Source organism: Cornus florida, unplaced genomic scaffold (genome assembly GCF_030987335.1).
Source record: "Cornus florida cultivar Cherokee Brave unplaced genomic scaffold, ASM3098733v1 CherokeeBrave_3.0.0_Hap2_Chr01, whole genome shotgun sequence".
NCBI classification, from domain to species: Eukaryota; Viridiplantae; Streptophyta; class Magnoliopsida; order Cornales; family Cornaceae; genus Cornus; species Cornus florida.
In genome coordinates this window covers 89493957-89516954 of record NW_026775571.1, presented here as the reverse complement: position 1 = coordinate 89516954, position 22998 = coordinate 89493957, and the positions used below count along the sequence as shown (strand labels likewise).

Here is a 22998-nt window from a genome sequence, read left to right as displayed (position 1 = left end):
TCGAGTTACTTGTCAATCACAAACATATTACAATGATACAAAAAAAAAAATAAAAAATAAAAACAAAAAATAAAAAATAAAAACAAACTAGAAAGCACAAAATCTGGATTTTATAAGAAATCAAATTGATAGTGCTATGGAGCAGCTGAGAGACATAATACTTGAGAAGGCCGAACCACTAAAGTAGACACAAGGTATTGGTGGCCCCACTGCTGCTGGTGGCCCCACAACTCTATTGTTTCTCTTTCGGTCTTCGCACCAACATCGGTGCTAATTTGAGCTATTCAGAATTTTGAATAAATCAGAAAAATAAATGCATTAAAATCTAGCCCTTTGAGGATATCTAGGATTCAGTTTCATCCTTGAATCAGTGGCACATTTTTTACGTTTTCAATTTAATAATAGACATGCGCTTACAGGTGATGTATATGTCAGAAGTAGCTCAACTTCCAGAGGATTTCCGGCTTTCCATATTAACTGTTCTTCCTAGTCACAAGGTTTCGAAAACGTGTTCTATCAAGTACGAAAGCGTGACAACATCTAATTCATAGAGTGAGAGCGGAGGAGCGTTAGAGCAAAACATCTGTTTAGAAGAATTGCTTTAATGGAAATTTGTCACAGTAAAGGCACCAGATATGATATATATCTGCTTATTGTATAAAGCAAAACTTTCTATGGACACAGACAAATTGGGTAACAAAACAAAGCAGTATTTCAAGCTTTTTTTGCTACATTATTCTAAATCTAAATCCAACATAACATTTGTAGAACATGTGGGTTTCATTTCATACTAAGCACGGGCAAGCAGGAACCATCCACCGTACTTGTGCTGCATTTGACAAGAATAGGGCAGAGCATGAACAAAATACATGATAGAGGGGAGAACAATAAATACAGAAAGAGGAAGGGGAAAATTAAGTAATGGACTCTCTGGATTCCCTCAACATTTTGCACAATAACTAATGGTTCCTATAGTTGAGCTCGGATATGCATGATGATAAGGCTTCTCTTACTGGGAGATTGTCCGAGTCCATTTCAAGTGCATCTTCAAACAGCCTCTTTGCCTGCAGCAGTAACTTCACCTTCTCTTTATTTTTTCTTGGCCGTAGGTGAGATCTTTGTTGTAATGCCACGCCCCACCTGAAAAGAGCTGCAATCCACCAATGTCATCAAAAGCTCAACCTACTCAAGACAGTATCTTCACATTTGACGTCAAATACAAGAGCACAAATATTTCAAACCGGCGTGCACATTATACTTGTAATCCAAATAATGAGAATACTTCTCTCTTAACTTGTAATCGACAAAATTTTTAAGAGCAAGATATTTGAACTATGAATTGAGATGCAAGCGAAAAAAGAACTACTTTATTAAATTTTCTTAAAATTCGGTAGGCAATCTTCGCATCAAAAAACCATTGGAGCTTATGACAGGAAAAACCCATTAGAAGTTGAGTTGTGATTAGAAAAGAAAAAATGATTTCTATCAGCGAATGAGAACAAAGTTAAAGTCTCTCATTTATGAGATGTGCTTGAAAATTTTGATGAGTGTATGAGATTGCGTTTAACTTTAAAATGCATTTGAAGCTAGAAGTTGCTTTCAGAAAACATAAATAAATTAATAAAAGTTCTTAAGGAAACAATAATTTCAGAGTTCTAGCAAAAATTGGACCAAAATTAATCCACATTATAGCAAAAGAGCATTAGGATGCTGGTTCAAGTCTGAGGGTGGAGCCACTTTGTCCAAAAATAACCTCAAAAGAGTTGGGCTTGTCTTTCCTTCCCAGCAGGACCAACACTGGGAAATGGCCTTTTATGACCATTTAGTCACTCATTTCAAATTTTTAGTCACTTAAGGCAACAGATAACTTCATGTTAGTTTTTTTTATTGTCTATTAACATAGATATGTCAGCTTCATGAACTCACAGGAAGGAGCAAAGTATCATTACCATCAGGTGCATAAACATTGCTTTTGGACATCATGGCATCAAATTTGTCAATCGCAGCCAAAAACACCTTGTCAGCATCAAAAGCCGCTTCCTGAAATTCATAGAGGTATGCCAAGTATTAAATTTATGGGGACAAAAACTCAAATTGCCTAACCAAATCAAAAGTTTTTCAAATAATTTTATGCCAGTTAAAAAATAAGGTAGATATCATAAAAATAACCAAAATTTTGACAATAAAGTTAAAAAGTTCTACTCCTCTTAACTGACTGATTTTTAAAACCCAATTCAGCTTGTAGGCGTTCAAAGTTGATAAACATGATAAAAGTGAAAACAGAATGACATCCCCATGTTAAGAACATGACTTACTGGTCCAATTTCAGCAATCAACTGTGCGCGGAAGGAGAGGGCAAGACCCCAGTTATACAGCGCTCTCATATCATTTCCATCAATTGACAACGCCAACCTATATTTTCTTCCAGCCGCAACAAGGAGTTCTTCACACTCTTCACAAACATTAACAAGAGCAGATGCAATTTTATCTTTACTCATCTCCTGTTCGTCTTGTTTTAGGGGTATTCTACCCCATTTCTCAACTGATAAGGGATCACTATTCGCAAGTATGGCTCTCAACTCCCGGCTGATCTTTAGTTTTAATTCTCCATGAAGAAGATAAGTGTTTCCCAACAGCCCCACAGCCAATAAACTCATGGGCTTCATGTCTATGGCACTAGAGAGTAATTTGGCAGATTTGTTTAATACAGTCTCTGCATGTCCTTGATCACCTCTATGCCTTAAACATTCCCGCGCTTGTTTTAAAAGGATGTTAGCTTCCACAAGATACCTATTGAACACCAAATCATCTGAAACAGATGAAGACGGAGACGCACCAAACTCACCTTCATGTGTAGAGTGATGATCAGCGAGAGAGGAACCACCATCATGAGTTGTCCTCTCTTCTTCCCTGATAGGAGATCTATAAATCTCTTTTTCACTCTTCTTCCTTCTGTCATAAGGTCTGCCATTTCCATTGGACATCTCAAGTCTCTGCTCTTGCTCAAAAGATTCTTCATTTCTCATTCGCATACTGGCACTAAAATCCATAGAATCAAGCAAATTTTCATGGGATGCCCATCTTTTAACTTCATTATGATGACCCATCTTCAGAGAGATTTGGTGATTGTTCATAAACCGTGTTTTGTTATTTCGGTAACTAAACTCTTTACTTTCAAAAACTCTTTCAGCACTACCATCTATCTCCGCAAAATATATTTTATCATTTTCTGCTAGTACATTTATTCTTCTAGTTTCATCGACCATGTTTTCTGCTCCATTCCAACCAATATGAGGCTTATTATTAGAACTTCCAGAAAGACCAGCACTCCCATTTTTTACATTTCCACTGGACAGAGAATCTAAAACCTTTTTTTCAACTGCCTGAGCTAAAACATTTCCAAGGTTTTGATCATTCACCTCTAAATGCATTGAATCCTTCTTAACACTATCTTTCATTTTATTAGGTTTTGAACAGACCGGATTTTCTTTACACAAACTGCCAATAAATTGAAACAGATCATGCCCAGTTTCACCCAATTCTTTCTTTCTCCTGCTTGACTTTTGATTCAAAGTTGGTTCCACCTCTTGGTTCTCAGCTAACATACTGTCAATACATGCTTCAACAACACTTCCAGCATTCAAAACAGATAAACTAATTAAATCCATGACCTTTACATAGTTTTTCAAATCACTAACAGTAATTTGATTACACTCGATACCTCTTTCTATGTCATTCTTTAAATTACTAACTTTACCATCCAACTTTTTGAAAAAATCCCCCAAATTTCTCAATTTTTCAACTAAAACCCTAAGATTCTCATTCTTTGGCTTTTTCTTAGTCCCAATTAAGCTTGAATCATTAATTTGTCCCCCATTTACAAACCCAATAGAAAACCCAACACCAAAAAGAAGAACACAAACTGGAAGCACAACAATTGAAGAAACCCTAACCCTAGAAATGGTCAAAGCACATACAAAACCCAACAAATACATAAACACGTACTTTCTGTCATCAATTCCTAAAGAACTCAGACGATTGAGAAGCTGATTTGACTCACCAAATTGAAACGAGTCTTTACCGAGTCTAGGATTGTCCCACCCGCCATAATTCGGTGAATCAGAAGCTGTGGCAGAGCAGAACGTCAGGGCTTTGGTATAACAAAGCCATTTTCTGTGGGGATAGTCGAGGAATTGTGGATTTTTCCGAGAAAGTGATGGAAAGTGGAAAAGAAAATTTGGAGGTGGGAACTGAGTATTCAATTGGTGAATAAGAGATTCAGAAATTAGGGTTTTCATTTTTTGAGCTGATTAGAGTGGATGCTGTGAACAGAGAAAGTTTGTTACATTGAAGCGACTCTGCTCCACCAACCTGAGCACAACAAAGTTGCCCCCAATCCGGGTATTTTCGTAAACGAAATAAAGGTCAAATGTATACACACGTCATCTCCTTCTTTTTTTGGAGTTAATTTTATTTTTATTTTTTTTTATTATTTTTTATTTTTTTGTCTTTGGGTTGTGTGGACTCAAGGTAGGGCCGAGTGCTCGGGTTAGGCTCCCGACACTTTATTCATTTCATTATTATATATTCTACTCTCGTGACATTATAGAATTGCATAACACTTGTATGCATTTTAATTTATATTTTTTGGGATATTTGTGCAATTATGTTGTGGGGATATTTTCATTTTTGGGATCTTTGTGTAATTATCTTTTCAAGATATTTTAATTTAGGGCATTAGTGCGATTATCTTTTGAAGATATTTCTATGAGTAGGGGTGTTCAAAAAATTTGGTAAACCGAAAAACGGGACCAGACCATACTGAATTAGGCGGTTTGAGCTAGTTGTACAGCAGTTTGGCCCGGTCCTGAGCCCAAAATTGTGGAACCGTAATTTTTCGGTCCGGTCCTGATTTTGGATCATGCTGGACCGGACCAACTCGGACCGAACCGTTACTATGTTATATATATATATAAAGGTTCTCACGCGGTCCAAAACAATGGACTTTTCAACGAACCAAAAGTCAATTAGGAAAATAGTTAATTTACTATAATTAACCAATACCTTTATTCAATCTCTTCTCCTTAATCTCTTCCATCCTCCTTACAATCTCAACCACTACCGCCATATCCACACCATCACAATGACCATCTTCACCACCACAGCCACAATACAACTACCATATTCATTCTCCAAATCCAGATCCAGGACATTCTCTCTTTCTCTCTCTTCTTTTTGCACTTTGATTTTTTTTATTTTTTTGCTCTCTTTATTTTTTTTCCTTTGATGGCCTAACTATTGCTCTCTTATTTATTTTTTATTTTTTTGGTCGACCCATTATTCCACCCATCGTGAATAAGCTTCTTCTTTTTTTATCTAATTTTGGATAATGAATTGAATATGGTAGTTGTGTTGTGGCTGTGGTGGTAAAGATGATGACTGTGATGGTGTGCATATGGCAGTAGTGGTTAAGATTGCAAAGAGGATGGAAAAGATTAAGGAGAGAGAAATTGAATAAAGGTATTACCTAATTATAGTAAATTAACTATGGTTAAGTCTAATAAAGTAATAAAGTGTAATTTTCCTAATTGACTTTTGGTCCATTAAAAAGTCCGTTGTTTTGGACCGCATAAGATCATTCCTGTATGTATATGTATGTATATATATATATATATATATATATGTGTGTGTGTGTGTGTGTGTGTATGTATATCATATCCTAAACATAAATCAAGTAAAGTTCTTGCGTGCCCTTTTCTTTTATTGTTTAAATTTATTTTTTAAAAAATCAAATTTCCCTTTTCAAATGTATCTCAATTTTCTTTCCTTTCAAATATATCTCAATTTTCTTTCATTTATTTCATCTTAAAATTCTTCTTCTTCTTCTTCTTCTTTTTTTTTTTTTTTTTTTTTTGCTTGTTATATCAATGTTAGTTGATTTTTTATTTTTATTTTTTTAAAAATTTGCCCCCTCTAAAATAAAATAAAATAAAAAGAAAATCAACTGAAACCGCCAAACCGAATCGATTTTTCGCAGTTTGGTTTGGTTTGGTTTCATGGACATTATAGTTTGATCTGATTTAAAAAATAATGGAACCGTTATAAAATGTTTGGTCCCAAAATACTCCCAATCCGGATCGTGTGCACCCCCATCTAGGAGGGACTTTTGTGCAATTAGGGAAAAGTTAGGACAAGTGTCTCATTTTCATTGGACCATGTGTTTAAAGGAGATTGGTAACATGTGTAGGGTTTGGATGGTGCCAAGTGTGGGGTTGGATATGTGTTTAGTGTGAAGGGTTAAAATTGTGACAAGTGGAAGGCTAAGATGAGTGTATGTGTAAGAGGTAGTGTAAGACAACATAGTAGAGATATATCTCATTGTCTTACAACTTTTTCATTGAAGCTTTATCTTCTCCAATTCCTTTCTCTCTCTAAACCTCCATGATGCTTAACTTAAAGCTTAGATTTCACCATCTTCCTCTCACCTTTTGCTCACACCAAAGAATAAAGAAAGCTTGCTTGCATCTTGGACTACAAAGCTCGATCTTGTTTTGGATATCTCATTGCTCATCTTTTCCTTGGATTTCTCATTAGTCATCTTTTCCTTGGATTATAGAAAGGCTTTCTCTAGTAGAGGTAGGGGGTGTAATATAATTGTAACCTAGGAGTTTTCATTATGTTTTAGGGTTTATCATGAGTTATATGCATATTGTGTGAGTTGTAGGAAGATTCGTTGAGATTTACTCCATGACTTAGGCTATTATATTGTTCAAATGCATGGTTATATGTCTTCAAAGCTTATTGTTTATGTAAAAAGATGATGGTTTAATGTTGGCTTCCTTGATGTATAATTGTTATTACCTTGTTATTGTTCTTGTCATTATAACTTGTTAGAGATTAGTATAATACTTGTGTGGCTGTGTAGCTAAGGTATTAGAGACCTTAAAGTATTAGCATGAAACTAATCCTTTATTTGATTTCTCAATGTTAGCATATACACTTGTATAATTTGCTTGATATCATGCCATGTTTAGCCTTAGAAACTTAGGACATGGAATGTTTGATCCTTACATCTTATGTGTGCATGGAAGGTGAAACTTGTGCATTGACTATGTGGCTATATTGTGGAAATGGTTGTTGATTTTGGGAGGATCTTGTGACATTGTTTCTTTGATAGCTAAAGTTAGGCTCTAGTGAGGGAGGTATGAGGTATCCCCATTTATAGTGGTCACTTGGGTAGTTCCCTACGAGTTAGTAGCCCGAAAAGAGCTCATTTGTCGTGGTTGTGATGTTCATAACCGGAAGTGTATGTGAGTCCGAAATATTCCTATTATGTGATTTCGTATTTCTTTTCCAAGTTGACAATCTTATGTATTTGCGGCTTGGGGTTTTTGGTTTGGATGTTTTAACCTTGGCAACCTTTATATGATTTTGTATTTCGTTTCCAAGTTGATACTTTGATGCAAATGTAGCTTGAAGTATTTGGGACTAGATGTTCTAATTTGGTTATGTGCATTCTTATGATGTGAATTCTATTTCCATTGCTTCTAATGTTAGTTCTAAGATAATTCATTAGTTTTACCCTTAAATTAGACGTATAAGAGGCATGTTCCACATATGTATAGATTATGCTATTCTTATGAGGCCAATGAAACCTTAGGTTATCCTCGTAATGCACTTTCCTACGAAATAATTTAAGTTACTCACACCCATTGATAAACATTTTTCAAGACAATGCGTGCTTGGCATGAATGTAGTTCCATCTAGCTTGGATGTATTACTTTTGTTCTTGTTTGAGTTATCTTGTATATAGGAAAGCTTCTATGTATAAACCATCTTCTGAACATTGATGTAATTCTCTTTCAAACATATTGTATATTGGAAAACATTTGATGTTATATAATGAGGCCAAGGGCCATTTTATTTCAAATTACTTTTGCTACTTCAATGTACCCATGTATGTATTCATCTCATTCCATGTTTAATTTCACTTGGGATTGACCTTAAAGGCCTTAGGGATTATTTTTTGGGCAAAAGGAAACAATGTACCAAAGATTGAGTTTTCTGCTTTTGTAATTTTTGTCACGATTACTATATATCCATTTTTTTTTACAGCCGAGCCAACCACTCTAAGACATTCTGGGTCATTTGGGTGTATTTGAACAACGCATGTAATACCCTTAATTTTAAAAGAATAGTCCTGGTATTTATTTAATTGTTTAATTGAATTTTTAATTTATTTAATTGATTATTGGTTTGTTTGTTTGTTTGAATTAGTTGTGAGTTTTATTTAATTGTTATTAGTTGTGAGTTTATTTAATTGTTATTTAATTGGATTTTGGTTTACTTTAATTGATTAATTGATTTACTTGTACTTGAGAATTAATTGTGTTCAGTGTAGTTAATTATTTTATTGAATTTAGTTAATTATTTAATTGAATTTGATGTTTCCTTCTAAACATGGTTGTATATAGGGTTGCACATGTATGGTTATAAATTAGGCTTACAATTCTTATATGTAGCCGACAATTATATATCATAGGTTAGTTTATGGGCCAGGTAAGTCAGTTAGGGTTTAATGGAACCTAAGATTAGTGGCCTATAAATATACGGGTAAAATTTCGCCTAGGGTTTTAGAACCCTGTTCATGGTGGTGGAGGCAGAGAGAGAAACCAGAGGAGTAAACAGATAGTCACCGAAGAGTTAATAACGACGTCGGAGTAAGACAAGTTCTAATCCTAACTCTATTCCTTAGGCTTGTGTTCTTTGCATCTCTAACACAATTCCAGGAAATCTATAAAGATTAAAAGTGGATTTGTTTGCATGTCTCTGTTGTTTTGTTTAAACTGAACGTAGCATGGGTTGCACTGTTTATTTATAATCTTTTGTATGTAACTCGTAAATTAATTCACATAACTAGATGTTTAATTCATGTAAACTGATATATCAAGAGTGAAATTAGTTTTTAACACTCAGAGAAGCATTAACATTACACCGGTTCACATGGTTGAGTTTTTTCAGAACAGTGTGTGTTCTTGAAGGGAAAAATGCTCATTCTAACTTTTTGTTGCATAAATCTTGTTCCGATTGTTGTCAAGGAGTGACTAAGGCCTTAAACTATTTCTGGATCACACTGGGATATAATTGTAACCAGTAGTAGCCTTAGAATTTAAGATGAATGCACCAAACGTTGCCGGAGAGGACACAATTGGAGAAGATGAGCAGATTGGGAGCAGAGGGCCAAAGAGACGGCTCCCCACAAGGGGAAGCCGGCTCCATCAATGGTAGAGGCGGCTCCACATGGTGTGGAGCTAGCTCCACTCAAAGGGGAGGCGGCTCCCTTTGTGGGGAGACGTCTCCTTCTTCCTCCGTTGTGTTTTTGACCCACTGTGTTGATTTTGGACTGATTTCTGATGTTACGGGTATGTTTAGGAGCTGTAACTGGGAGTTTTGGTTGGGATCTAGGATCAAATTAAGTAGTCAGAGGGTTTAATAATGCATGATAAATCAAGTATGTTTGCTGATAAAACAGTATATGATATTTAAGTAACTTGGCAGACTGTTTGTGGACTGAGGGCTTAAATTACACAACCTTATACATAGCAATTTGTCTGGGAATGGAGTTATGGGTTGTTCGTGTTTCTGTAGTAAATTGTAAGCATGTTAGATTACAAGATAATTGTATGCTTATAATGGATAAATAATGAAAACATACATTAGTTGTGTTATCAGTTCCTGAACAATTGTGTAGTAATATAAGGTGAGCATGTAAATCTGTATACTCTGTTATGCTTACTTGGATTTAATTAAAAGTTGCATATATGATGTGTATTTATCAATCATGGAATTGTGTGGAGCAGTGTTAAACAGGCTTGTTAAATAACAAAGTGATAACATGTTTAATGTAAAGTAGTTGATGGTTACAATTAAATGATTGACCGTCGATTGTTGGATTTGTTATATAGTTGATAATTACACTTATAAATTGTTTTATCAACTGCTGGTTATTGGATTACATGCACCGGTATGGGACGGTGACATGTCTAGGTTTGGATTAGTTTCAAAATACTACATACTACCTACACGGAATAAGGGATTGGATTTCAAAATAAATCCTACTTATGTTAAGTCAAAGAAGCTGCACAAGCTGAATGACTAACTGGATTACTTGTTATATATGTTAAGTCAAAGAAGCTGCACAAGCTGAATGACTAACTGGATTCTTGATGGATAGTTAGGATCGGACTTTAAATATATTTTTATGGTACTGCGATATGAGCTTCAGTCTCAGAGTCGTCAGTTAGGGAGCGTATATGCAATAGGATGCGTAGCTGGATATGAGAGGTTGAGGTGTACCCTGTTAGGTGTAGGTACTCATGCCCACCTATGGGTGCGTTTTCACATGTTGCCTTCTATTCAGGTTGAGACCTCTCCATAGTCCAGTGAGAGTCCTGTTGTGTGAATATACATATGTACGGACTATTAGCTATTGTTGAGTTGGTTAGAATGTATATACGTATCGAGTCTCTGCTTAGATAGTAGTAGGATAGAACTTGTTTGTGGCCTAACCCACTTCTATTTTTCAGGTGTTTGACCGTTCCAGTCGTAGGCTTGATCGTGTTAAGCAGAGACCATCACTCACTCTTCCAATGATGTCGGACTGCTCTCCATGGTTTACTATGGATGTTCTTTTAGTAGTTTTCTTTTCAGTTTGGATTATTATTAGGGGTCCACTAGAGATGGATTCCTGAGTTGTATTCATAGAGGTTTCAGAAGTTGGATTTATTTAATTTTTATCAGTTGAGGATTTTATATTAGTATTCGTTTCAGCTTTATTATTTTTCCTTCTTAAATCTATTTTGTAATCTGTGTTCGTTTTAAAATATTAATTGTTAAATATTCCCTCGAGTTTGGTCCTGGGCCTGATCAACCCGTGTCTCGGATCCGAGAGGTATCACAGTTGGTATCAGAGCACTCCAGGTTCAAGTGTCTCTAGGATTCTATTGTGTAAGACTTCCGCGTAGCGTACTCTATTGTTTAAAGCTTCAGTTTAGGATTCGTTGTATTCTGTTACGGTCCGTTTAAAATCATACCGATGTCTGTCTTCTGTGTTAACCGAATGGTTAACGCTAGAACCAGACGGAACCGTAGGCAGCGAAGGGAAACAGCACGTAGGAAATAAGAAATCCTACCGCGTCAGCAAATAGGGAAGGAACAGCTACTGCTTAGGTTTCTGGAGGAGGAGCAAGAGAAATGTGATTAGTTGCATATCGAGCATGAGGATGAACAACTACCTCGGGAATCCCAGGACCAGGGCTACAATCAAGGCAGGAAACCAGAGTATACTCTTCAGTTAGTTTACACCATTGTTCAAGTTGTAGCAGCAGGCATAGCAACTGCGCTTCAGAATAAGTTACACGTTCAGCAGACACTAGAAGCAGTACCAGTGGTGCAGAATGTGTTTAAATGACATTGTTATGGCTGTGGCAATTATGGGCATACAGCCAGACAATGTCCTAGGTTCGCTTAGCGACAGCATAATAAGGGACCACAGGTAAGATGGGATCAGTCAGAGGCTAACAAACATAGGAGACCGTTTGGTACTTTTAGGGGTACTTGCTATACTTGTGGGGAGATGGGTCACACTTTCAGGCAATGTCCCAAACAAGGAGATACCAGGCCATCCAGGCAGGAGGCTATGATACCCCCAAATTTCTGGATGCGGGTTGGCCAGGCCCACACCCGATTCTCGAGGATATCAAACCAATTAGCAATAAACGAACACATAATACAATTAAGAAAACAGGAATAAATAAAACTGCTGAAAAGAAATTAGAATGATAATCCAAATATTGAAACCTCAGAATAAAATTTTATTAATAAAGAATTATTCTGATACATCCAAATTCTCCATTTCTAATACAACTCGGAAATCCATCTAGTGGACCCCTAATAAACTCCAACACTGAAATCAACAACTGAAGAACTCAAATGCTAAAACTCAAAGAAACTCCTACGACGTCGGAAGGATGAGAATCCGTCTCTACTCAGCACGAATAAGCTCTAAGACCTGGAATCGTCCGTTACCTGAAAAAAATAATAGTGGGTCAGGCCCACGAACAAGTTCTATCCTAACTACAATCCAAACAGAGACTCGATACGCAGATACATCCTAGATGTCTCAACCATATCTATATAGTCCGTAAAATATATATATCCACTCTAAGGGACATTCACTAAGCTACAGTAGGGGTCTCAACCTGAATAGAAGGTAACATGTGAAAACGCACCCAAATGTGGGCATGAATACCTAGACCTAACAGGGTACACCTCAACCTACTATAGCCAGCTACGCATCCATTTCATATACGCACCCTAACCAACGATCCTGAGACTCAAGCTCATATCGCGGTACCATAATTTATACATATAAATTCCCATCCAAACCAATGTAGTGCCGCTCAACTGTTTGTTGCCATGACACGATATAAAATTAGGATTTAAATGTTTTAATTAAATCCCTATCCTTCCTATTAACAGAAAATATAAACAACCATCCAATATGTCGTTCAACTGTTTTAGTTGACAAGACATGAAACCATGTAGGATTTAACTATTTTACTTAATCCATTCCATATGTATGAATGGGTTGGAATTAGCGTTTTGATCTAATCCGTCCCTCCATATACCACCGTCCCATACCGATGTATACCATGCATATGATCCGTAAATAATGCAACAATTAAATCAGTACATCACATAAGTCCACATAGTCCAAATAGTTGATAAAATAGAATTGAAACAGTACATCAACTATAATCCCAAAATACCATTCCTGTAATTGATAAAACAGTTTAATAGTACAACACTACAAATCCAAATCCATAATCCAAGTAATTGCATAAACAATTTAATAATCCAGCAATTAAAATCCAAGCATTTAATCCAAGTAATTGCATAAACAGTTTGATAGTCTAGCAATTAAAATCCAAATCCATAGTCCAGGTAATTGCAGAAAAGAATATAGTATTTCAACCATTAACATCCAAGATATGCATAGATCAAACTTGTTAATTAAATGATCCTAACATGCAACCGAAATAAGATTTATAAATATATACACACTCCGTGAAATTGCTAAAATTAAATTAGGCAATTAAACCCCTTCCATCCGTTAACCGCCTATACCGTTGTATACTTTCCTACGGATAAATCCATGAGTACTAAGACCTTAATTTATTAAAGATGACTCTAATATAGCATGGTAATTTTGTTTGGAATCCATGTTCCAACCCTTCTTAATTTCTAGACACAGTTTGCACAATTAAATCCTTCTCGTCCGTTAAGTCCGTAAACTACCTCCAACTTGCTTTAGATTTTCCTACGGTTTAAGACATTAGCATATAAATAAATTAATGCATCCTAGGCCTTTAACACTCCATGAATTAATGTTTAAAACCATCACATTAACCCAAACACAGTGGAGAAAAACACAGTTTGAACCAAACAACGCACAAACAGCTTCAGTACACACATAGGATCACAGAGCCTGCTCTTAGAAACCTGGAGCAGGCTCTAAACTACCTAGAGCTGACTCCCATAACCTTGGAGCCGGCTCTAATAGAGTGGGAGCCCACTCTTTGCATCCCAGAGCCGGCTTTCCCTCTCTGAGAGCCTTCTCCTTCCAGTTTTGCCCAGTTTCGACTTCCAGCTTCGTTTCCGGCCATTCCCAACCTTCTGTTCCTCTGTAATACTAAACCTCAGAGTCCTGTATATACCTAATATCATCCCCCATGACTTGTTCATAATAGTTTAAATCAATTACAGTGATTAAAGTCGTTACCGATTTAACATGCTTTTAACGCAGATTAGAATCCAGAGATACAAGAACTATAACAGAACAATTCCATGCATACAGATATATGATTTAGCATATAACAAGTATATAAACTTTAATTAATGATCAATTAAAACCCTAGAGACAGTCTAAGGATGCACAGAACACAGGCAACGGGGGAGAGAAATGAAAGAACTTGCATTTACAGTTTTGGATTCAAAACCATGTCACTGTCTTCCTTAGCTTTCCGACGACATCCAATTCACTGTTCAATCTCCTATGGCTCAATCTTCCCTTCTCTTATGTCCGTTCTTTAATCCGCAGCCGAACCCTGACGACAAATCCCTCTATTTTCCTTAAAATCTCTCTCTCTGTTTTCTCTCTATAACTCTCTGTTTGTGAACGAGTGTTTGTGAATGAAATTTTATTGATTCCTAACCCTAAGCTGACGTCTAATGATATATTTATAGGTTTAGAAAACTAAAACCCTAATTCTAATTTTAATCCTAGAAAGAAAAGAAAAATCACAAAAGGTGTATTCCAAGTCGGCTAAATACGCGAGAATATACACTTAACCCTAAAACTATAACATAAATTAAATTATGATAAATAATACCAGTTTAATTATTAATAAATACCAATAATTAAAACTACCATATATACATATATACCCATATATACATGTATATACTTCCATGGGTAAAAATTGTACCCATTTACATTACTCAAACAGTCCGTTAATCCTATCCAAGCCCAATCTCGTTTTAAAGATAAATAAATAAAATAACACATTTAATTACACATTCAAATACCACCTAAGCATATAATTCAATTAAAACAAATAATTCAATTAACCAATTAAACATTCAAACAATCAAGCAAATAGTCAAAATTGTAATTTAAAAACCTTTAAACAATTTATTAAAAACACTTAAGCACACACAAACAACTAAAATACAATAAAATAAAATAATTAATTGCCAATTATATCCTTTTGACACTAAGGGTATTACATAGGGTACCGACTCACAGGGAGGATGGTTCTATTGGAAGTTTTTTTTAGTTATTTATAGTAGTGGAGGTATTAGTAGAAGTGTGGTACAGATTTAATCACGCACACTAGTAGCATGTTAAAAAAAAAATTATTATTTTCTTTTGACAGGTTATGGTTTAATGTATGTTGAGGTTTCTTCTATAAATGGTTTATGGAACTATTTTGTTTTTGTTTATTATTCTTGTTGCAATAATAAGGATTATCACAGTGGAGTGATTGGTTTTAGACAAACAAACAAATATTTGTTTATATGTATGTTGTGTTGAGGCAGGACGATTACCAAGGAGTTTATAAACGAACTTGTGTAAGTCGATATGGTAGTTTTGTTACCGAATGATGAAGTCCCAGGATAGCACGATAATCTAAAAGGGTGTAGCTTCGGAGTATTTTAGTTACCTTACGTGTTTTGCTCTATGGAGTATTCAGCATTCTGGTTTGGATAGTTTAGTTGGTGATACTAGATGTTGCAGGCTCAGATTTTTAGCCAATCTAGTGGTTTTGGATATGCACACTCATGCTGTGCTACTTGGGATAGGCTGGTTATCCTACTATGTCCAAGTTAATTATTATGATAGGTCTGCGATTTTTTACCGTACCTGGTCAGGACATGTACGTAGTCACTAGGTCTCGTTATAACGGGGTATCTAGCACTTTTCCGTTTTATGAGAAGGAGGAAACGGAGGAGGAGATTACTATATCACTGGACAGCATATCAATTATGCAGGAATCTTCGATGTTTTTGGATTCTAGGATTTCTAACTCGTTGGGGAATTTACTTTGGGATTGACTTGGCTCCAGGCATTACGCCTATTGCTAGAGCACTGTATTGGATGGCACTAGTGGAGATGCGAGAGCTGAAGGATCAAATTCAGCAGAGTTCCGAGAACAGCGTTTCTCACTAGATGTGGATCTTATGAGTTTCGGGTGATGCCGTTCGGGGTTAACTAATGCACCAACGATTTTCATGGATTTAATGAACAGAGTCTTTAGGGCTTACTTGGATCAGTTTGTCATTGTCTTCATAGATGATATTTTGATTTACTCAAGGTCAGATGACGATCATGCTAGACATCTTTGGATAGTCTTGCAGATGCTTCGTGAGCACCAGTTGTATGCCAAGTTCGAGAAATGTGAATTTTGGCAGCGGGAAGTGAAATTTCTGGGTCACGTGGTGTCAGAAAAGGGAATAGCGGTGGATCCAGCCAAGGTTTCAGCGGTGGTTGAGTGGGGACAGCCTACATCACCTACCGAGATTCGGAGTTTTATCGGTTTGGCAGGATATTACAGGAGGTTCATCCAGGGGTTCTCAAAGATAGCGGGACCACTCGCTCATCTGACTAAGAAGGGTGTACGGTTCGTGTGGGATGAACATTGTCAGAAAGCTTTTGATGAGCTGAAGACTAAGTTGACTTCTGCACCAGTTTTGTCTACCCCACAGAGCGGAATAGAGTATCTTGTCTACACGGATGCTTCTTTGCAGGGTCTTGGATGTGTTTTGATGTAGGAGGAGCGACTAATTTCGTATGGATCTCGGAAGCTTAAGCCTCACGAGTTTAATTATCCAACACATGATTTGGAGTTGGCAGCTGTGGTTTTTGCCTTACATATTTGGAGGCATTATCTGTTGGGTAAGTCCTTCAGATTATTCAGCGATCACAAGAGTCTGCAATATTTATTCACTCAGCGAGAGCTAAATATGAGACAGCGCAGATGGTTGGAATTTGTGAAAGACTATCATTTTTCTATACAGTACCATCCAGGGAAAGCGAATGTGGTAGTAGATGCACTCAGTTGCCGACCTGTTGGTAGTCTTTCCGCTCTATTCACTACTGAGTGGAATGCATTGAAGAAGGTTGATGAGTTATCGGATGCTTTCATGGCTTACATGGTGGTTACACCTTCTATCATTCATTAGGTGTTAAAGGCACAACTCACGGATTAGCAGTGCATGGACAAAGTTGCAGAGATAGCTTCTGGTGAGGTCCCATTTTACTATGTTGGGGCTGATGGAGGTTTGAGGTACAAGGGACGGTTAGTGGTACCTTCTGCTGACAAGTTGAGGAAGAATGTGATAACGGAGACTCACCATTCTGAGTTTTCTGTTCATCCAGGAGGGGACAAGATGTATCAGGATATGAAATGGCAATTTTGGTGGACAAGTATGAAGAAGGACATTGCTTTTTTTGTTTCACAATATAGTACTTGTCAGATGGTCAAGATTGATCATCAAAGGCCGCCAGGAGCTCTACAGCCACTGCCGATACTGGAGTGGAAATGGGAAAGCATTTCAATGGATTTTGTGGAGGGATTGCCTAATTCTTTCAAGGATCACAATCCCATCTGGGTCATCATGGACAGATTGATGAAATCAGCTCACTTCTTGTCTATTCGCACTGACTTCACTTCGGAGCAATTGGTGAGACTTTACATTACAGAGATTGTAAAGTTACATGGAATTCCATTGTCTATTGTATCGGACAGGGATTCGAGTTTTGTATCAGGATTTTGGAAGAGTTTTCAGCAAGCTTTGGGTACAGAATTACACCTTAGTACTGCTTATCATCCTCAAACTGATGGACAGACTGAGAGAGTGAATCAGATTATGGAGGATATGCTTCGGTCTTGTGTTCTTGATTTCAAGGGCCACTGGGACGATTACTTACCGCTTGTGGAGTTTGCTTATAACAATAGTTTCCAGAAGACTATTAGGATGGCACCATTTGAGGCATTATACGGCTGACCATGTCGATCGCCTGTTTGTTACATGGAGGTTGGCAAGAGCATCATCAAGGATACTTCGAAAAAGATTGCTCTTATTAGGGATCGCATGCGCACTGCCCAGAGTAGGCAGAAGAGTTATGCAGATCGTCGCACACATGCTTTGGAGTTTCAGGTTGGGGATCAAGTTCTACTCAAAGTGTCGCCTATGAAAGGTGTAATGCGCTTTGGGAAGAAAGAGAAGTTATCACCGCGGATTGTCGGTCCATTCATGATTACGGATCGCGTTGGAGCTGTCGCTTATCAATTGGCAGTTCCGAATAATTTGGATCGTGTACACAACGTGTTTCATGTTTCCATGTTGCAGAAATTTCTACGAGATGAGGATCGATATCAACATATTGATGTTGGGGAGATTGAGTTACAGTCGAATGCAACTTCTTTGGAACCACCATGTCGGATTGTCGACCGTCGGGATCAAATCCTTCGTAACAAGGTTATTTCTTTAGTTCGTGTTCAGTAGAGTCATCACAATGAGGCTGAGTCCACTTGTGAACGGGAGGATGTCATTCGCTCGCAGTTTCCTGAATTATGGGAAGAAGGTAAGAGCGAATTCCGAGGACGAAATTCCTTTTGTTAGAGAGGAAAAATATAATATCCTTAATTTTAAAATGATAGTCCTGGTATTTATTTAATTGTTTAATTGAATTTCTAATTTATTTAATTGATTATTGGTTTGTTTATTTGTTTGAATTAGTTGTGAGTTTTATTTAATTGTTATTAGTTGTGAGTTTATTTAATTGTTATTTAATTGGATTTTGTTTTGCTTTAATTGATTAACTGATTTACTTGTACTTGAGAATTAATTGTGTTCAGTGTAGTTAATTATTTTATTGAATTTATTTAATTGAATTTAGTTAATTATTTAATTGAATTTGATTTTTCCTTCTTAACGTGGTTGTATATAGGGTTGCACACATATGGTTAGAAATTAGGTTTACAATTCTTATATGTAGCCGACAATTATATATCATAGGTTAGTTTATGGGCCGGGTAAGTCAGTTAGGGTTTAATGGAACCTAAGATTAGTGGCCTATAAATACACGGGTAAAATTCTGTCTAGGGTTTTAGAACCCTGTTCATGGTGGTGGAGGTAGAGAGAGAAACCAAAGGAGCAAACAGATAGTCACCGGAGAGTTGATAACGACGTCGGAGTAAGGCAAGTTCTAATCCTAAATCTATTCCTTAGGCTTGTGTTCTTTACATCTCTAACACAATTCCAGGAAATCTATAAAGATTAAAAATGGATTTGTTTGCATGTCTCTGTTGTTTTGTTTAAACTGAACGTAGCATAGGTTGCACTGCTTGTTTATAATCTTTTGTGTGTAACTCGTAAATTAATTCACATAACTAGATGTTTAATTCATGTAAACTGATATATCAAGAGTGAAATTAGTTTTTAACACTCAGAGAAGCATTAACATTACACCAGTTCACATAGTTGAGCTTTTTCAGAACAGTGTGTGTTCTTGAAGGGAAAATTGCTCGTTCTAACTTCTTGTTGCATAAATCTTGTTCCGATTGTTGTCAAGGAATGACTAAGGCCTTAAACTATTTCTGGATCACACTGGGATATAATTGTAACCAGTAGTAGCCTTAGAATTTAAGACGAATGCACCAAACGTTGCCGGAAAAGACACAATTGGAGAAGATGAGCAGATTGGGAGCAGAGGGCCAAAGAGACGGCTCCCCATAAGGGGGAGCCGGCTCCATCAATGGTGGAGCTGGCTCCACTCAAAGGGGAGGCGGCTCCCCTTGTGGGGAGACATCTCCTTCTTCCTCCGTTGTGTTTTTGACCCACTGTGTTGATTTTGGACTGATTTCTGATGTTACGGGTATGTTTAGGAGCTGTAACTGGGAGTTTTGGTTGGGATCTAGGATCAAATTAAGTAATCAGAGGGCTTGATAATGCATGATAAATCAAGTATGTTTGCTGATAAAACAGTATATGATATTTAAGTAACTTGGCAGACTGTTTGTGGACTGAGGGCTTAAATTGCACAACCTTATACATAGCAATTTGTCTGGGAATGGAGTTATGGGTTGTTCGTGTTTCTGTAGTAAATTATAAGCATGTTAGATTACAAGATAATTGTATGCTTATAATGGATAAATAATGAAAACATACATTAGTTGTGTTATCAGTTCCTGAATAATTGTGTAGTAATATAAGGTGAGCATGTAAATCTGTATACTCTGTTATGCTTACTTGGATTTAATTAAAAGTTGCATATATGATGTGTATTTATCAATCATGGAATTGTGTGAAGCAGTGTTAAACAGGCTTGTTAAATAACAAAGTGATAACATGTTTAATGTAAAGTAGTTGATGGTTACAATTAAATGATTGACTGTCGATTGTTGGATTTGTTATATAGTTGATAATTACACTTATAAATTGTTTTATCAACTGCTGGTTATTGGATTACATGCACCGGTATGGGACGGTGACATATCTAGGTTTGGATTAGTTTCAAAATACTACATCCTACCTACACGGAATAAAGGAATGGATTTCAAAATAAATCCTACTTATGTTAAGTCAAAGAAGCTGCACAAGCTGAATGACTAACTGGATTACTTGTTTTATATGTTAAGTCAAAGAAGCTGCACAAGCTGAATGACTAACTGGATTACTTGTTATATATGTTAAGGCAAAGAAGCTGCACAAGCTGAATGACTAACTGGATTCTTGATGGATAGTTAGGATCGGACTTTAAATATATTTTTATGGTACCGCGATATGAGCTTGAGTCTCAGAGTCGTCGGTTAGGGAACGTATATGCAATAGGATGCGTAGCTGGATATGAGAGGTTGAGGTGTACCCTGTTAGGTTTAGGCACTCATGCCCATCTATGGGTGCGTTTTCGCATGTTGCCTTCTATTCAGGTTGAGACCTCTCCATAGTCCAGTGAGAGTCCTGTAGTGTGAATATGCATATGTACGGACTATTAGCTATTGTTGAGTTGGTTAGAATGTATATGCGTATCGAGTCTCTGCTTGGATAATAGTAGGATAGAACTTGTTTGTGGGCCTGACCCACTTCTATTTTTCAGGTGTTTGACCGTTCCAATCGTAGGCTTGATCGTGCTGAGCAGAGACCATCACTCACTCTTCCGACGACGTAGGACTTCTCTCCATGGTTTACTATGGATGTTCTTTTAGTAGTTTTCTTTTCAGTTTGGATTATTATTAGAGGTCCACTAGAGATGGATTCCCAAGTTGTATTCATGGAGGTTTCGGAAGTTGGATTTATTTAATTTATATCAGTTGAGGATTTTATATTAGTATTCATTTCAGCTTTATTATTTTTCCTTCTTAAATCTATTTTGTAATCTGTGTTCGTTTTAAAATATTAATTGTTAGATATTCCCTCGGGTTTGGGCCTGGGCCTGATCAACCCATGTCTCGAATCCGAGGGGTATCACACCGCATATTCAATTTGGACCTTAAAAAAGCTTTCCAGTAGCCTACTTTCAGTGTTTTGTACAACTACTATTCATTCATTGGGCAGAATTTTCACCTGAACTTGGAACAGTCATATCTCCCTCATTCCAGATCCAAATTAGGTCATTATTAAGTCTAAATTCAAGAATTTTGAGTTATATTTCCAATGGTATCAATCCCATTTTCATATTCCATCTCTATTAAGAGATGTTCTCATTTTAGTAGGACAGCGACGAGAAATCACTTGACCAGGAGGGGTATTTTTGGGAAACTAGACTAAAGGTCTTGGAATATTACGAAATAATTAGAATCGATTAAGTGCATCCCATTTGACTTATTTAGAGTAAAAAAATCTCCTCATTGGGTAAAATGGGTCATTTTACCCCTAGTTCCATATTTTGTCCATTTTGACCTTAGTTTCCGCATTTGCTTTCGAGTTGAGTCTTATGACTTCTTTTGAGGTAATCTTGTTGTCCCATAGGTGGTGTTTAACCCTAGCGACATTTTCTATTATTTTCACTTCTGCATTTTGGACTCAATATTGGGTTTGGGTTTCGGATTACTCGTTAATGCTCCGGGTTATGAAAATTCGGGCCATTACACCCATTGACAAAAGGTCTCTCACCTAAACTCTTTAAGGATCAGGTTGCGGGCATGGGCTTGGTGGAAAATCTATTATGGTTGGGTTAAAAGTGTATTGATGTTTTTGTTGTGATCACATTATGTTATGACAATATGATGATTATGTTGTGCTATTTTCAACTTTCGTGCATATTTAAATATAAAAAGCAATATTAGACCGTTAACAATGAATTAGCACTAATCACCATTATTTTGCTAATGTCATCCAATTCATGATTATTTTGCTAATGTCATCAGTATAAGTTAAATCTCACCAATTCATGTTGATGAATATATTAATGATATAACTACTAAATGGTATTGAATCGATGCGTGATTCAATAACTGCAATAGTTTGGCATTAGTAGTTTCATTGAACAGAATCTAATAAAGATGGTGCAACCCACCCTTCTTTGGAAAAGTTTGATAACAATATTATGTGAATAATCTAGTAAATGGTACAATTATGAAGGCCAAGTGAGAGATTGTTAGAAATTTATCTCTTTAATGTGGCCTTTACATTATTATACATATGATATACTAGATATTTCCATGAGGAGGGTTTTAAGAAATTATTTGGAAGGTGATCTGATATTAAGTACACCTAGTGTATGAAAAACCAAATGTGTAAGGATTGATACACTTATAACACAATTTGAGTTACATACTCTTTAATAAACTAAGTGATACTTCACTAATGGAATTGGAATTGCTGATCATTTAAGGAAGAGTTAAGTGATTCTTTGGTAACTCTTGAAGTTAGTGTTCACTTAACAATTTATGAAGAGTTGGAGTTAATGAAAAGTTAAAAGTCTCTTCTAACTCTTAATTTTCTTACGAAAATTTAAGTCTTTGATGGGAAGATTGAGACTAATTTTATATATAAAGGTCCCAAAAAATACTCTCTCATTACGTGAATGTGAAATGAAACACCACATTTAGTACCCATTAACTATAGAGAAAGAAGTGGTTAAAAGATCTTATATTTCTTACACAACATTCAGAATAGACGGAACATATCTTTTGGCTCAACTTGAAATTGAGTTAGCATCAATAACTAAGGTTCAAATTCTCTTACTCATAATGGATCAAGGTAAGATATACATTACTTCTATATTTTATAATTAATGGTGTTTTTGTGCATCAAAGTTGAATCTTAATGGGCTAATTATTGTTAAAGTATATTTTAATGTTTCTAACAAATGGTATAAGAGCCAACGTTCTCAATTTTGAAGCATGAAACTTATATAAATTTCTTGAG

The 22998-nt window shown here is 36.3% G+C and overlaps 1 protein-coding gene across 2 annotated transcripts; it reads right to left on the bottom strand.

Moving 5' to 3' along the window:
* Positions 1-694: 694 nt before the first annotated feature.
* On the bottom strand, positions 695-4407 carry LOC132305852 (uncharacterized). 2 transcript variants are annotated; one of them, XM_059803218.1, is made up of 3 exons: positions 2316-4407; positions 1950-2040; positions 695-1150 (listed from the first exon to the last, which is right to left on the bottom strand). In XM_059803218.1, the coding sequence occupies exons 1-3, from the start codon at positions 4296-4298 to the stop codon at positions 960-962; spliced, it is 2265 nt and encodes a 754-aa protein (XP_059659201.1). In that variant the 5' UTR covers positions 4299-4407; the 3' UTR covers positions 695-959. The 2 variants fall into 2 exon arrangements, with proteins under 2 accessions (XP_059659201.1, XP_059659202.1); XM_059803219.1 differs by having other exon boundaries at positions 695-1140.
* Between the last annotated feature and the right edge of the window lie 18591 nt (positions 4408-22998).

Excerpts from the sequence above, each read along its gene's own strand:
- LOC132305852 (XM_059803218.1), bottom strand. The coding sequence starts at position 4,298 with ATGAAAACCCTAATTTCTGAATCTCTTATTCACCAATTGAATACTCAG. Across the intron at positions 2,041-2,315 it reads TGATTGCTGAAATTGGACCA|GAAGCGGCTTTTGATGCTGA; the intron begins GTAAGTCATGTT and ends TATGAATTTCAG. Across the intron at positions 1,151-1,949 it reads CAATGTTTATGCACCTGATG|CTCTTTTCAGGTGGGGCGTG; the intron begins GTAATGATACTT and ends GGTGGATTGCAG.